This window comes from Alosa alosa, chromosome 23 (genome assembly GCF_017589495.1).
Source record: "Alosa alosa isolate M-15738 ecotype Scorff River chromosome 23, AALO_Geno_1.1, whole genome shotgun sequence".
Taxonomy (NCBI): domain Eukaryota; kingdom Metazoa; phylum Chordata; class Actinopteri; order Clupeiformes; family Clupeidae; genus Alosa; species Alosa alosa.
This window is the reverse complement of record NC_063211.1, coordinates 21,310,986-21,327,744: the sequence shown is the minus strand read 5'-3', so window position 1 is coordinate 21,327,744 and position 16,759 is coordinate 21,310,986. Positions and strand designations below refer to the sequence as shown.

Below are 16,759 nucleotides of genomic sequence, written 5' to 3'. Positions count from 1 at the left end.
CTGGAGTTGTCTGCGATGCCAGTTCCCTCCGACAAACCCACAAACAAGGTAAAATTAGCATAGCCTATACCTCACGACCCCGCTGATCCCCGGGGTAGATTGCTGACGATGACGGATTGGTTTTTATTGCTACTCTTTTAAGTAGGATAGCCTGCACGGGAAATTACTAAAATTATGATATCAAATTGTTTGCCCCTGATGCTGATGAAACCTCGCCTGAATACGGACGGATGAATGGTAACCTCACCCTCTTCACGCTGAAGTGGCCCTTCGTGGATTTCCTCTCTGATGTTCTTTGTGTGTCCGTTGACCCACCATGGATGCGTAAGAGGTGGGTGGAGATTATTAAATGGCCAGTCGTCTTCTGGCCTACGCGCACCAGATGCGAGTCCTTAGGGGAGGGAAGGGGGTGGTAAAGGGCTCTGAGAGCACATGGATCTCCCACAGAGTGCCAGTAATTATTTCAAATCTCGCTGCCGGGTTCATCTACAGAACTCCTAAATAGGGTAGGATACGCTAATTTCCTCTGGTATGGCAACATTGCCATCATCTGGCCAGAAATGAGAAAAGTAGTGATGTATTGTAATGCATAACGTTAACCACCAGAGGGCTGCCTACCCCACACCATGTCCAAGCACAGCAGGACATGCTGGAACTGGCAGTTATTTGTATCACACTATGAGCGCACTGATCTGAGGATAAGCAAAGTTCCTTTTTTTATTATTATCAAACACAGTAGGAGACTCTCCTTACCGTTTTTGTCAGTCGCTTTGGTGCATTTCTGGAAGAACAGTTGTTAATTATCTAATTATCACATAGAATTGTGTTTATTAAATCAGACTAACACTAATAATTAAGATTACCCTACAGCATATTGGATGTATGAAAAACATTTATAAGATATCAACCATGTTTAATCATCCATATAAAACACACACACAGGCCACACTCCTTTGAACAACCAAGTTTATTAGTTTACTTACAAACCTGAATTTTTGAATAACAAGTAAATCCCTTTTTTCCACAAGTTCATAGTGAGCCTGGCACTCTGCTAGACAAAAATCAAATATGTTGGTGTAGTAATATTTATAACAATAAATTACTTATTAAAGAAATAATGATGAAAAAAAGACAGTAGCAAAAATGTTGACCGCTAAGAAACAAACAAAAACCAACACATCCTTGCACCATTTCCCATGGGCACACTCATACACACACTCTCTCCCTCTCTCTCTCATACACACACTCTCCCTCTCCCTCTCTCTCACACACTTACTCATACACACACACCTTGATTCAACAGGACAAAGTAAACCACCAAGCTGCCAGTGCCAGTGACACATCAAAATACACCTTTTCCGATAAAGACGTACAACAACAACAACAAATCAGAAATGACAGCAACCTTCATATTCCATCAGACCACTCAACAGGTATGGCAAGGTGGTCAAATTCATCTCATTTGGTTTAACACATAGTCCACTATATCATGAACAGCCCTCTAACTCATGTTTCAAATATAATCCATGTAATGTAAAGCACTTCAAGACATTTGCAGAATACCGTTTTTAGCAAGCGACATACTTTTCATTTATTTTTCTGTTTTTGTTTGTTTGTTTGTTTGTTTGTTTACAAGCCCAGAATGTTCAGAAAATAGTACATCAAGTGTTTCAGACAGGTGACAACAAAAACAAATGCTTATTCAGCAATCTGCCAAACACACAAACACACACACACACAAAGTCGAACTTTGAGGCTGCACTTTGGCATTGGCCCAGACTTTGACACACTGTCTAAAGCCCAGCAGCCAGCTGGAATGCATTTGGGAATCCAAGACCTCGCAAGCTCAAGCTTTCTCTCCCTCTCTCTCTTCATATTTTTCAACCCTTCTCTGTCTGTCAGGCTGTCTTTCTCACACGTTCTGTCTGTTTCTCACAGTTTGTCCGTCCGTCCGTCTGTCTCTTCATCCTGCTCTCTGCTTCTCTGCTTTGCCATCCTCCACGTTGGTCTCAGTTCAGTCGCACTCTCATTCTTGCTCTTTTCAACTCTCTCGTTCTTCCTATGCTGTGTTGGCAGGCCTCTTGATCCTAACGCAAACATCCACATCCTCTTTCTTTCTTTCTTTCTCTCCTCACTCTCTCTCACTCTCTTCTCTTCCTCTCTCCTCCCCTCACCCTTTTGCCTTGGGTTTAACTCAGGAGGAGTGCTGAGATGTGCCGACTTCCTATTGGCCGGAGACTGAGCTGGGCAAGATTCCCATTGGCTGGAGGCTGAGCTCTGCAGGCTTCCCACTGGTCAGAGGCCATCACCGAAAAACATAGAACACTGATGAGGGCCCCGCAATGATGATGAGGTCCTGCCCTCGCATACAGCACATGACAACATAAAAACAACATCAACACAACCCAAACCAAGAGAAAGGCCTCTTCAGATATATATATGTGTGTGTGTGTGGGTGTGTGTGTGTGAGTGGATGGGTCCTGCCTTACTGAGGTCCATTGGTTGGACGGTTCCAGAGGGTTAGGGGCGGCATTAGTGGCAAGGGGGGCGGGAATAATCTTAGCCCCTCCCCCATCCTCTCCGATGTATTAGACGAGTGGCGCAGACCTCGCCGGTCCAAACGGAACCAGGAGTGTGTGATCAAAGTGGCCACGAGAGACCTGAAGGATGTAGGCACTCGGTGGGGTAACAGTCCATGCCCGTCATCGCCTGGGTGTCTTAATTATACACACACACATGCATGCACGCCACAAGCGCACACACACGCACACACCTGACATCGCCTGGGTGCCTTAATTATACACACACACACATGCACGTGCGCACACACATGTCTGACATCGCCTGGGTGCCTTTAACTACTGAAGAGTTTCAAAATTCTCGATCGCTCTCACACACACATACAGAAGTGTGTCCATGTGTAGTGTGCTCTCACTTCCTACACTCTCTCTTTCTCTCTCTCACACCACACACACACACACACACACACACACACACACGTGCGCACACTCAAGTAGTGACGGCATCAGAAGATGACGCAGTGCAGTTTGTGAGATCCGGTAGGTCGGTCAGCTCGCCACTTGGCTTTCTTCTTTTTCTTCTGACCCCGCTCTGGAATCTGTTGCCTGGAAGGACACCAGGGGTTAGAGGTCAGAGAAATAGAGACAGGGGGTTGAGAAAGGGAGAGGGAGACAGAGAAAGAGGGAGAGAGAAAAAGGGAGAGGATGAGAGAGAGAGAGAGAGAGAGAGAGAGAGAGAGAGAGAGAGAGAGAGAGAGAGAGAGTGGGGGAGAGAGAAATATAAGAGAAAACATGGAATTAAGTGTGACAGAGAAAAACTGCACTGATCTGAAATCTCACGAGTAGAAAACGAAAAAAACACTCCATAATCTTTGCTACACATGAAGTAATAATAGTACAATTTCAACAGTGTTTGGCTTTCTTGGGAAGTAGAATGTTTCATTTGTCCACACATACTTTGATCCTCGGAGATGGAGCTGGTTTTAAGTGACCTACCTGATGACGCGCACCAGTTCGTGAAAGGCTTTGTCCACATTCATGGGAGGGTCCTTGGCACTTGTTTCAATGTAGGTTATCTACAACAAACATCAAAGCCAGTCAGCATTTGTTTCAATGCAGAGGTCAACTAGGGTTGACCAGAGGTCCAGTCTGTTTGTTTTTTAGTAGCAAAATCTGTTGAAAAGAATCAAACAAATATGGGACAATAGCAAAGGACTTGGTGTTCTGTTCCACACACTGTACTGGGTTACATATGTACACGTACACACACACACACACACACACAGAGAAACAGACACAGACACACACAACCACGCACACACAGAGAAAACAGACACACACACACACACAGACAGACACACACGCACACACACACACACACATGTACAGCTGAAATGTAACACACAGAGAACACCCTGTGATGGTCACTCTGGCAAAGGGTTGGCCGGCCGTCAGGCCAACCTTGAGGTTCAGAACACTGATCCCCCTGTGCAGACAGTGGAGTTGGACATCTTATTTAATTTCTCCATCTCCCAGGGGCGCACGTTAGTAACTTAATGGGAACATTACTGGAATTCACATCATGTGATGCGGTTGAAACCACCACATTGCTTTACATTTCAGATCTCATTGCAGGAGAGCGCAGCTTTTCAATTTCATGCATTTTTCCTTTGATCTGCCGATTTAATGTTTGAAATGTGAACTGTATGGGATGGCATGGAGAGTCTGCCTGTGTTGGAGGGCATGCTATACAAACATACAAACATCTGGTGAGAGATGGTACAAGGACCATTGAACAGCCTCCCATACACACACACACACACACACACACACACACATATAAGCACACACCACATACACACATATCTAACCACTCCCTCATACAAGTACACACACACACACACACTCACACACACACACACTTACGCAGTGTTTCGTGGCCATCTCCCGACCCTGCTCTGAGGAGATTTTGCGTAGGTGCACCAGGTCCACTTTGTTGGCTACCAGGACCATTGGAAAGGACTCCCTATCCAAGGCCAGTACGAGGGACAGAGGATAAGAGCAGAGTAATGCATTATTAACACACACACACACACACACACACACACACTCACACACACACACAAACACATCAACTGCTCATTCACACACATCACTCAGCAGGAGCAGCAACAAAGAGAGAGTGTCTTGTGTGTGTGTGTGCGTGTTAGAAAAGAGTGTGTGTGTGTGTTTGTGTGTATACATGTGCATGATAGGATGTGTGTGTATGAGTGTCAGTGTCAGTGTGAGTGTGTGTGTGTGTGTGTGTGTGTGTGTGTGTGTCAGATGAGGGAGAGAAAGACAGTGTGTGTGTATATGTGTATACACATAACTGAAAGGATGTGCATGTGAGTGTGTGTGTTGGTCACAAAAGAGTGTGTGTGTGTCAGAAAAGAGAGAGAGAGAGAGAGCGAGAAGTGGAGAGAGATTCACATGTATAATTTATCCTGTTAGCTTGTTGGGCCTGTACGCACTTGTGATTGACAAGAGTGCCTTTCACAGGAAACAGCTGCTGTTAAGGGCAGTACAGCGGAGATCCGTGTGTTGTGTGTGTGTGGTGACAGACCAAGATGAACAGAACCACGCCCCTCAGGACACAAACTCAGTGGACAGGCCAATTAACCGCCTTCGAGTACGTCAGCAGACATCCTGATTGGCTGCGCAGCAGGGAGGAAGACAACAGAGGAAGCCAGTGAAAGTAGCTGTGAAGCGCCTGTACGAGTGTGAGGATGTGTGACAAAGTCTAAAAGTAGACTTCTCTGTGTGTCTGTGTGTGTGTGTGTGTGTGTGTGGGTTTGGTTTTCTTTAGACTGAATGTGAGTGTGTGCTTGCATTCCAGAAGCTGTCTGGTTTCAGAATATACAGTAGCAGAATCTGTAGGTGTGTGTGTGTGTGTGTGTGTCTAAGTTTCGGCAGGGCTACTGTTGTGTATTCAAATCACAGAATTCTTCAGGGGAACTGTATATCCATGACTATGTCTATAGAAAGCCTTGCAATGCCCAGATGGCCAGACCTAGTCTATGTGTGTGTGTAAGTACATGGATGTTTAATGCATGTATGTGTGTGTGTGATGTTCAATGATAAATCCACATCCCTGTGTGTGTATGGATGAGTGAGTGTCAGTGAATGTGTGTGTGTGTGTGTGTATGTGTGTGTGTGTGTGTATGTGTGTGTACATTCCCAGGAGGTAGGCTATGCGGGAGAAGTGCAGCAGAGCAAGAGTCACGTGATCACTAGTGGGTCACAACGTTGTCCCACGCAGCCTAATGTTTATTTTGTGCAGCAAGAGTAGCCTACTTGGGATTTTATGCGGCTACTTCTGTTCAAGTAGCATTGATGAGACAGTCGTTTTTTTTCCTACACGGTATTATATGTAGAGAAAACATTAGCCTTTGAGTATTTTAATAGTCAGTTGTAAACAAATAACTATTCTCATGTAACTCTTTTGAAAATGGACTGAAGTTATATGTATATCTACGTTTACCGATTATGCTAACCGTTAGCATGTCTATGGGATTTCTCATTTACATTAGCCATAAGCTAACGCATTAGTTTCTATTCTGTAACTTGGAATGCTAGCCTACGTGATTGCTCTAAAACAAAACATAGAAGGAAATAACTGAGATGTAGGCTACTCTGTTGGTCTGCTCTTAGTTTTACATTGAATCCTATGTAAAGGTTTGAAAGGAACTTCAGCTTCAGACTTTCTCTTGGCAAACTGTTAGGCCTATTCATCTTCTCTAATGTAGCTGGCTAGACCATGTCATTGCCACACACACAAGTGGGGGCAGAATTGGAAATGTGTCAGAGTGACAATGCATTGGTTGATTTGGTTAAAAAGTCACAGGTTAGGTTATTGGTAATTATTGTAATGATGTTATTCATAAATAATGAGCTGTAAAGTAACTCAGACTTTAACAAAAACATTTTTTTAAAGGATATCGACTAATTATTGTTATCGTCAAAATCACAAAAAATATCGAGATATTATTTTTTGTCCATATCGCCCACCCCTAGTGTGTGTATGTGTGTGTGTATGTGTGTGTGTGTGTGTGTGTGTGTGTGTGTGTGTGTGCCCACCTGTCTTTGACCCTGAGGATGAGCTGGTGGAAACGGTCCACATGCTCAAAGCTGGCCTTGTCTGTGACGGAGAAGACGATGAGGAAGCCGTCGCCTGTCCGCATGTACTGCTCCCGCATTGCACTGAACTCCTCCTGTCCAGCCGTGTCCAAGACTGCAGCGCACGCACACACACATACACACCAAAACATTCATGAAACATACACATACAAAAATACCCATAGACAAAAAGACACTGGGGTTCTGGGATCTGCAAGTGCCTTGGGACAGGAGCGATGTAATGCAGTTGTTATAGGCGTGGTGTAATGCAGTTGTTATAGGTACGAAATAAATACAGTTGTTATAGGTGTGGTGCGGGCAATGCAGTTGTTATAGGTGCGGTATAAATACAGTTGTTATAAGTGTGATATAGATGTAATAGGTGCGGTGTAAATACAGTTGTTATAGGTGCGGTATAGTTGTTATAGGTGTGGTATAATACAGTCGTTATAGATGTGGTATAATACAGTTGAATTGAACTGTATTGCATTCAGAGGCCAAACACACATGGACAAAAAAACACACACATACACACAGGGACACAGAACTTCCACAAAGGCATGCAGGCCCTCCAGCACACACACGCACACACACACACACACACTCCCACAATCCTCTGTGGCTACTAGATGTTCCAGCTGCCTCCTACCCACAACCCCTTTGGGTTACCCATCCTGCCTCATCAATGCATTCTATGTGCTGGGTTGTTGCCCATGTCTGTGCCTCTCCTCTGACCACCCTGTAGTGTGTGTGTGAATGTGTGTGAGTGTGTGTGTGTCCTGCTCCATAAGCCTCCTGATGAAAACACACCACCTCACATTCAGACCTGTGTGTGTCTGTGTTCCTGCTTTGTAAGGCTCATGCTGAAAGCACACCCGCGGCGTGCTCTGCCACTTCCTGTCGAGCACTTGGAGTGTTGATGATTCACATCCACATGGGCTCGAAAGTAGTGTTGTCACGATACCAACATTTATTTTTTCGATACAGAGTCAAAAAAAGTCAAGAATTGCGATTTCGATACTTCTTCGATACTTTTTTAAAAATGTATTTGATTTGGGGGCCCCACCACCTTGACATCATCAAGCAAGGACGAACCGCGCCAATCATTTCAAACCGGCGACAGCACGCAAACCCTTTCCTCCAAACAGTGATTTTTATATAGTGAATGTGCAGTTAATATCAGTTATTTCAGGAGTAATCGTGTAAATAATAGTGTTTTGATATTTAATTTTATATTTATCATCATGTATTTTATATTGTGTGTGTGTGAAAGCGGTTAACGTTAACATTAGCAACATGGTGCAGTGCTTCGTATCAATAATGATTTAAAGTGTCTTTCACCCCTTTGGACACTCACTAAAACATAATATATTTAATACCTGTGTTGCAGCATGTAGGCTAATGTTAGCTGCATTATGTAATGACATACAATGTCGGAAATGCCTGTCGGCTACCTGAAAAGTTTGAGTGTTTAAACTAACATTTCCAGTGGTCTATTTGATAGTGTATTGGCCCTGACTAAGTTTGTGTGATGTATAAACCACAATCCTTGTTGATACAAGTACCAATATTCGTCAAGAAAGTTTTTAATCACATTAAGATTTTCACCATAGGCAGTAAAAGACTCCGCCATCTTTGTCAATAATTTATCTCAAAACAAAACAAGGTTAGTGCACCATGAACTTTTGGCATCTATATGAGCATATACAATCGCTTAGTACAGCCGTAGCTGGTTTTAAGTCTACCACGTGCAGTTAAGTTTTTATGGCTTATACCGCAATTGTCAATGGAGAAATTGCATTGAATTTTTACTTCCGGCATCGGCTGTGGGCGGGACTGTGATGCTCTATTGAGTGCACATTGGTGATGTGTAGGTGTAATTGACCTGTCGCTAAGCGCCACCCTTAGAACGCTGATGAGCCAATGACAGTCCAGCCTCAACGGGATTCGGACATCAGCTTGGACAACTCCATAGGAAACAACAGGGAGGAGGCATAAAATGACAAATTAATGGTTATTTATGGAGTTTATTAACTCAAAAAAACCCGATGGATAACCATGGTCAAACGTTTTGCAGGGGGACGTGTAATAATGATAGCCGGTACCCCGAGAGGCTAGAAAACAGGGTGTATTTTCATCAACAGTAGCCTACAGGACGTCTCTCGCGTTTGCAACAGCTCGACGTAATGTAGGCTACTAAGCCAACAACGTGGGCACAGGTTCCCTGTTAAATTCCAAGATGAAAATGCTCATTAACCAACTACTATATTCTTACTACATCAAATATTAACGTAACCTAACATATCTTAGTATAAATCTTCCACTAGCTAGCTAGCTAGCATTAACGTCAGTGTTTTTTTGCACAGTGATTTGCACGGCTACTCGCCACAACTGCTTGTCACCTTGTATGTATTCTAAAGTTTTGAATACACCCCTCCATAGCATAATTAAGTCCCTTTTGATAGCTTCTGGAGGAAAGTAAATCCTTTTTCGACCAAGACGTCCTCAAAGCCTGCTTTCATATACTGTCCACAATCTATTTCTAATCAAGTCTGGTTTGTTTGTCCGAGTTTTCACACGGTAACAATGGGGGGTGGGGCTTAGCGACAGGTCAATTGAGTGCCTGTCACTTTAAGAGATACATGAGAGTAATTGACCTTGTCTCACGGTTTTAGTCTAGTGAATAAAAGTTGCACATAGCGCATAAGGATATGTGGATGCAATAAATTATGTATGTCATTAGATAAAATAAATGTTCAAAAAATGTACAAGTCTAAGAAAATCTTTCTGGGATCATAGAAGAGAGAAGTTCATTAATGATTTTAGCGAGCAATAATTGTCAAACGTGACCTGAGCTAGCAGGATAGTTAGCAAGGATCTCTCTTCAGATGTAAAAGTTTGCCATGGTTGCTTAGGCATCGTGACATTTTTAATTTCAGGGTATTGCGATACTTTTGTAGTATCGGTGCACCGTGCAACACTACTCAAAAGGACACAGGTGTACAGCTGGAGCACCTCACGACACCCCACACCATCCAAACACTCTCTCTACCCCACAACACTCCACGCCATCCAAACACTCTCTCTACCTCACAACACTCCACGCCATCCAAACACTCTCTCTACCTCACAACACTCCACGCCATCCAAACACTCTCTCTACGTCACAACACTCCACACCATCCAAACTCTCTCTCTCTCCCTCCTTCTCTACCTCACAGCACTTCAGACCATCCAAACACACACTCTCTCTCTCTCTCTCTCCTCAATGAGGCCCGGATGTGATTCATACAGATAATAGGCTGAATCACTTTCTCAAACCCTTTATGGGAGGAAAACAATGTTTCAAACACTGTCACACTCACACACACACACACACAGAAGCCAGAACTAGATAAGCTCGGAGTGGAACAGAGCCAGACAAAAATGTCACATTCCATTCCCTGTCTAATGATAAATAAGACATGGGTCATGATGTGGACAAAGACAGTCACACACACACACACACACACACACACTTGCATGCATAAACACATACACAATCAAACTTGCATACTTGTACATGTATATGCACACACACACACACAGAGGGAGAGAGAGAGAGCGGAGAGAGAGAGTTCCTCACTATCTAAGATGGTCCACTGGCCATCGATCTCTGTGTGCTTCAGGTAGGAGTCACACACACACACAGACACACACACACACCAACAAACAAATACACACACACACAGAGACAGTGTTCCTCACCATCTAAGATGGCCCACTGGCCATCGATCTCTGTGTGCTTCAGGTAGGAGTCCTCGATGGTGGGATCGTAGTCGGGCACGAAGATCTTCTGGAAGAACTGGATGGTGAGTGCGCTCTTGCCGACGCCCCCATCACCCACTACCACCAGCTTGTACGTGGGGAGGTTGTCGCTGGGCACCGCGCTGGTCGCCATGACGACGTCGGCAGCAGGCAGCAGCAACAGCTACACCTAAAACCTGGACCAAAGAGGAGGATGAAGGAGAGAGAGAGGCAGAGAGGGGAAAGGAAAGATGAAAAGAAAAAGAGGGAGAAAAAAAAGAGAGAGAAAGGAGGAAAGAAAGAAAATGATGTAGAAAGAGAAACGGAGAGGAGAGTCAGACTCTGGTGCTGCTGATGCTGCTACTTATGCTGATGGTGTCTCCATGACAACAGTCCAACACCCCTCACCCCCCAATCACCGCCCCCTTCTTCCTTCAACAAGGAAAAAAATGAAGAAAAAAAGAATCCATCAAAGCGAAAGACGGTAAGAAACATGAAGGAGGCGATGAAGAGAGAGGAGACCAGAGAGACAAAGAGGAGAGGAGGAGAGGAGAGCGTCTATCTGCTTAGACTGTTCTAAAGAGATGAAAAATATCTCTGCATCCTTCTACCAGAGCTGCATCTCTCTCTCTCTATTTCTCTCTCCCTCTCTCTCTCTATCTCTGGAGGATCAGATAAGGTGGGAGCACGGCTCAAAAACAATAACAGTCATCAGCTCCAAAACAATAAACAAAGCAGGCCTCTGAAAATAAACAAACACAAACACACACACACACGGACAAATACAGTACACACACACACAAACACATACACCCATATATGTATGCAGCTAAATCAAGCTTGAGCAGAAAGCCAAGTCAAAATTGCAGGACTGACTATGCTTACACAGCAAACAATGTCATAAAGCTAACACAGAACAACTCTCAAGAGAGAGAGTCAGAGAGAGAGAGTCAGAGAGACAGACAGAGGGAATGAGAGGAGAGGCAGGGAGGGAGAGAGGGAGAGAGAGACAGAAAGGGAGGGAGAGAGGAAGCCAGAGAGACAGACAGGGAGAGAGAGAGAGCCAGAGAGAGAGACAGAAAGGGAGAAAGAGAGAGAGCCAAAGACAAAGAGAGAGAGCGACAGAAAGGGATTAAGAGAGAAAGAGAAAAGGGGAGAGAAAGAAGTGAGGGAAAGATGCTGACCGCAGTCTTTTCTCCTCCTCATTCCCTGCCGTGAGACCGTCACACACACACACAGAGACACACACATACACACACACTCGGAGACGCACACTCAGGAAGTACGGTCTAGACGCGGGGATTACGGCACTCCTCGTCCAGGCCAGCGTCTCCTCGCCTCGTCTCCCAGACGACAAGAGAGACAGACAGGCGCAAAACAAAAACATAAATACTCTCCTGCACCACCACTACAGCCACCCCATCAAATAGAGACACAAATACTAACCCCCACCACCACCCCTCGCCTCTTACTGAGCGTGCTCATTGGGACGCAGCCTGGGCTTTTGTCTCAGTCGGTCCTAATTCCAGGGTTCAGACACAACTCAATAAAGTAAACAGACAGCCAGTTAAAGCAGACACGTACCATGGAGAGGACAGCTCCCTATACAATAATAACAACAATGATATCTCCTCTCCTAACACTTTCAACAACCTAACATGCACTTACCATGCACTTCCCATGCACTTCCCCTGCATTTACCATGCACTTCCCTCTCATCTCTTCCTTACTCTACCTCTTTCTTTGACCACTTTCTCCTCGTACCACACTTTGACTAGTACTTATAACGTCTGAACTCTCATCCTCTAGTGGTTGTATTGATTGATGCAGTAGTAACTCCTACCGAAGGTCTCCTCTGCACTGTAGCTTCAATGTTCGTCCTCAGTTATTTCTCATTTGCTTTGGATAAAAGCATCTGCTCAATGAATAAATGTAAATGTATGAAATGGTCACACAGCCTATGGAGAGGGCAGCTCCCTATGGACCCTTTCAAGAGAGTTCCATTATCAGCATCATAGTTGGCCTTACAAGGCTTCCTTTTTAACATTCCATATGTTATCTTAATGCAGAGGAAGTAGATTGGGGCCCAAATAGAACGTTCAAGCATTGTTTTTGTTTTTATTGTTGAAAGGGTCTATACAATAACAACAACAAACCCATACTATTATGTGAGCATGGAGCCAGCAGCATCGGGATGCTGTGGCTGTGTGTGTATGTATGTGTGTGTGTGTCGGGTAAACGCAGACACCTGTTAGCACCTTTAGAGCTTCAGCTGGCCACTGAGGGTGCCTGCGTGTCCGACGGGCAGACTCATTTTAACCGGCCCCCACGTGACAACTGTGGAGGACTGACGCAAGAGCCGGTCATCAGCCAACGTCATCGGCACAGCAGCGTGTTTTTGTTTTGCTAGTTCTACTTCTCACAGACTGCTCCTAAAACTGACTGTAGGCATGACAGAGTGTGTGTGTGTGTGTGTGCGTGTGCGTGTGTGTGAATGTGTGTGTGTGTGTGTGTGTGTGTGTGTGTGTGTGAGAGAGAGGGCACAGATGAATGCTCATCTCTCTTCTGGATCTATGATGCAGGAACAAAGACCAAGCCTGACGTGTAGTCGTTGTCTTCAGAATGGCCTCTCGCCTAAGTGCAAAGTGCAGGCAATTTCTCAAACTGAAACCATCATTTACAAACTAGTCAGGGTTGTAAACAAAAAAACATTTGCACAGAACTGAGTTCAAACAAAACTAATTGAGTCTGTTGGTACACCCTAGGAGGAGTTCACTCCCCCAGCTGACCCCCGAGCGGTCACAGTGCGACCCGATTTCAGTGTGACCCCTGTGGGCTTGTGGGACGAGCACGGGGGCCTGGCAGCACCCCTGTTCCCTGGAGGCCCAGTCACGGCACAATGGCCTGTGCTGGTAGGAAACAGGGCGTCGGGTTGTGGCAGCGGGGCCTTTCCTGTGAGCCACAATGGAGGGAAGCTGTTCATTTCCTCTCCGGTTGCGCGTCTCAGTCGCTTGGCTCGCAGCTGCGAACCAGGAAACTGCGCTGCGCTTCCTTCGGCGTGGCCCAGGCTCAAGACGCTCCAGTGGGGGAGAGCAAGGCTCAGTGTGCCCCCCGCCGTCTCCAACAAAGTCCCCTAAAGCACAGCCAACTCAAACAGGCACCACGCAGGCCCAGAAACACTACTCAACTGCAGAGTCAGACCATATCAGACCAAACCAAACGACGCCAGATCCAACCAGACCAAACCAAACCAAACAACATTTGACTAAACAATGACACCAAACTAAATTATACAAGACCAATCAAACGAGACCACACTAGATCAAAACAAACAGGACAAGACCAGACCAAACGAGGCCAGAACAGGTCCCTCTTCTAAAACCCTTTGCTCTCCTCCCTTTAGTACTCCACAGACTCCTGAGGCTCTTTGTTAAAAAGGCCTCGACGACCCCCTCCACTCCTGGACGCCTCACTCTCACATCTGAGATCCGGGTCAGCAGAGTTCAATGCTGCCGTTTCGGGTTCTGTTACTGGCTGGACTTGGTTGGGCCATGTCTGGACCCAGTGTCAGAGTATAAACAAGTAACAAATACCAGCATGGAGACAGACAGCCAAGACATCGGGACATTTAAGCAAAGTTTGGGACAGAAGACGAGCCTCACGAGGGATGAGCAGTGGCCATACAACCTCACGTTGATGACTAAAAAAATCCTTCCTTCCTCCAACTTCTAAAGTAGCCTAACTCTATTGTGACACTTTGTCAGTGTAAATACGATATTCAAGTTTCTCAGCTACAAGAACATCACAAGTCACTCAAGTGTATGTCCTTCAGCACTTGAGGTTACATTGAGGTTGCTGTTAACTCAGGCGAGGCAATCTTTCCAACTTAAAGAGACAGATATGACACTATTGCTATAGAGGATGTTGGCATAGCTGGTTGTAGTAAATATAGCTCATAGATGAATCAATGAGGGGATTGTTGGAGGGGTAAATGGTTAAATGACGAGTCAATAACTCAATTCTTGCCACAACCGCCGTATTATGACAGCGAACATCCACTATTCCCGCCCTAGCCAAGAAAGTGCATGCATTCAGACAGGCAGGCTGTTTGATGGTGACCTCATCTTCGTACTAAAATATACTGTAGCCTACAATATCGCTTTCACAAAGCCCCGCCGCTTGGCGTACCACAGCGCAAGAGGGGCCCGCATATTTTGGTGGTGAGACGTCTACAACTGCAAAAAGTGAGTCAACGGGACTGGCCGCGTCACACTGCCCTACAGTTGGGCTGAGGCTGGGCAGCCAAATAATAGCCATGTCGCTGCCTCTTTGGCGAGGCTGCTGCCGATTCAGAATTAGAATTTCCCGGAGGTGGAAAAATGCATTTTTGCGCTCACTACAGTAAAGACCTGCAGTTTGACAGGCCGCTGCCACTTGCATCAGGTCAAACACATGACTGTGGGCTAAATGATGTAAATGTTCACAAATGACATTTGTTGAGCAAGGGCGTCTCTCATTCTGTTACTTCACATCTCTGTCCGCAATTAGCAACACATTAAAAAAAAGGATTTCTATCCGATTTTGCACCGAATGCCATTGTTTGTAAATGTGTCTCGTTAGTCGAAACACAAGGCCGGTTCCCTTACTGCTCGTCTTATTAAAATGAGATGTTACATGTCGAGAAGAAATGTCTTGTGTTTCTGATGAGATGAGAGGAAATGGTCAAAACTTACCAACTGATGATGTGCGACGCGTGTACTGCAGCCTCTCTCAGCGTTCACTCGCCTCTCGTCTCACCATTTCCTTTGAACGGCTTCCGTTTAGACGTCCAATTTTGGCCCAAACACAAACGTTTAAATAATATCATATTTCATGCCCCGATTCAGTCTGAGGCCAAGCTCATCTACACAACAAAACTCTTGCTGTAACCAATTCTTTATATCGCAACAGCTGATACTATAAATAGAAGGTCTTTGTGGGGGGAAAGGTTTCGTTTCTTTTGAAAAGTCGGGCAGCGCAACCAAAACTGTAGTTTTTAATTCACCATTATTGTTTTTCTACAGTATCAAAATGCTTAGTAATTTTAAACGACGCAGAAAGAACGATGGCGTGATAGAAATGTGAGTGTTTTTAACTCGAGAATCCCTTGGTAGAGTTGAATGGACTCTTCCAAAACCCTTCAACGCAACCCGTTACTTTTAAAGTGAAACAGGCGCAGTCCAGCCCATGGAAAAGTGTCGAAGAAATACAAGTTTAGTATAACTGGACCATAATATTTCAACGCATTTTTTAAAGGAAACATTTTTGTAGTTGTCTTCTGCCCGTGTCATTTGAACAGCAGATATTGAAAATCCTTGCAGGCAAATATTTTGCCTGGTGTCTCAAGAAAACAGTGTTCTCAGAACATTTCTGCACAAATGCTGTAGCCTAATGTCTCAAGGTAAAGACCTAGACCTCCCCAGGCCTATGAACAGGTGTTGCTGTGACCAGATAGTCCCCGGAGAAATAGACTCAGAAATAGGTTCCTTTCTTGTAAATGCGTTTTCTCTTCTGTTTTGCACTTGGTTTAGTTTTGAGCGGCTCACTTCCAACTTCCTCAGTATGAACCTGTCAGCAAAACAAGCAGAAGATTTTTTAAAAAGAGAAAACTAAATCTATCTATCTATCTATCTATCTATCTATCTATCTATCTATAGGCGCATATATATATATATATATATATATATATATATATATATTTGTAATGGTAAAAGCATTTTAATGGCAAATTGCATAGCTACATGAATTTAATAATGCACGAGTTTGGTCAATCCACCATGGATGTTGGAAACTGACAATGATGAACTGAAGAGTATTTTAAAACGTCATATAATAAAACCACTGTTTAAAATAAGCACACAATCACCACCAAGTTTAACCCCAATTTGAGAGGTTATAGGTAAGATGGTGTTGTATGGCTCTTCTGTTTAACAAACTATTAACCACAGACTGACAATGATCCTATACAGATTCAGCATTGAGTGTGTGGGTCTATATTATATGTAATCCCATGTAATAGAGTTCACATATGTTAGTCACTTTGGACAACAGTGTCTGCTAAATCAATAAATGTAAATGTAATGTACATTATCTTATTCCGGGTGTGTGGGTCTATATGATCTTATTCATACTGAGGGGTGTGTGGATATGATCTACAGTCTTACACAGGTTCAGCACCGAGTGTGTGGATCTATATGATATACAATCTTACACAGATTCAGCACTGAGTGTGTGGATCTATATAATCTTATTCATGA

General features: G+C 44.5%; 1 protein-coding gene across 1 annotated transcript; it reads right to left on the bottom strand.

The window, feature by feature from the left end:
* Positions 1-948: 948 nt before the first annotated feature.
* LOC125288425 (ras-related protein M-Ras) lies at positions 949-15,391 on the bottom strand. Its single transcript, XM_048234786.1, has 6 exons — positions 15,197-15,391; positions 10,425-10,660; positions 6,639-6,792; positions 4,446-4,545; positions 3,516-3,595; positions 949-3,125 (listed from the first exon to the last, which is right to left on the bottom strand). Exons 2-6 carry the CDS (start codon positions 10,615-10,617, stop codon positions 3,026-3,028), a joined length of 627 nt encoding a protein of 208 aa, XP_048090743.1. The 5' UTR covers positions 10,618-10,660; positions 15,197-15,391; the 3' UTR covers positions 949-3,025.
* Between the last annotated feature and the right edge of the window lie 1,368 nt (positions 15,392-16,759).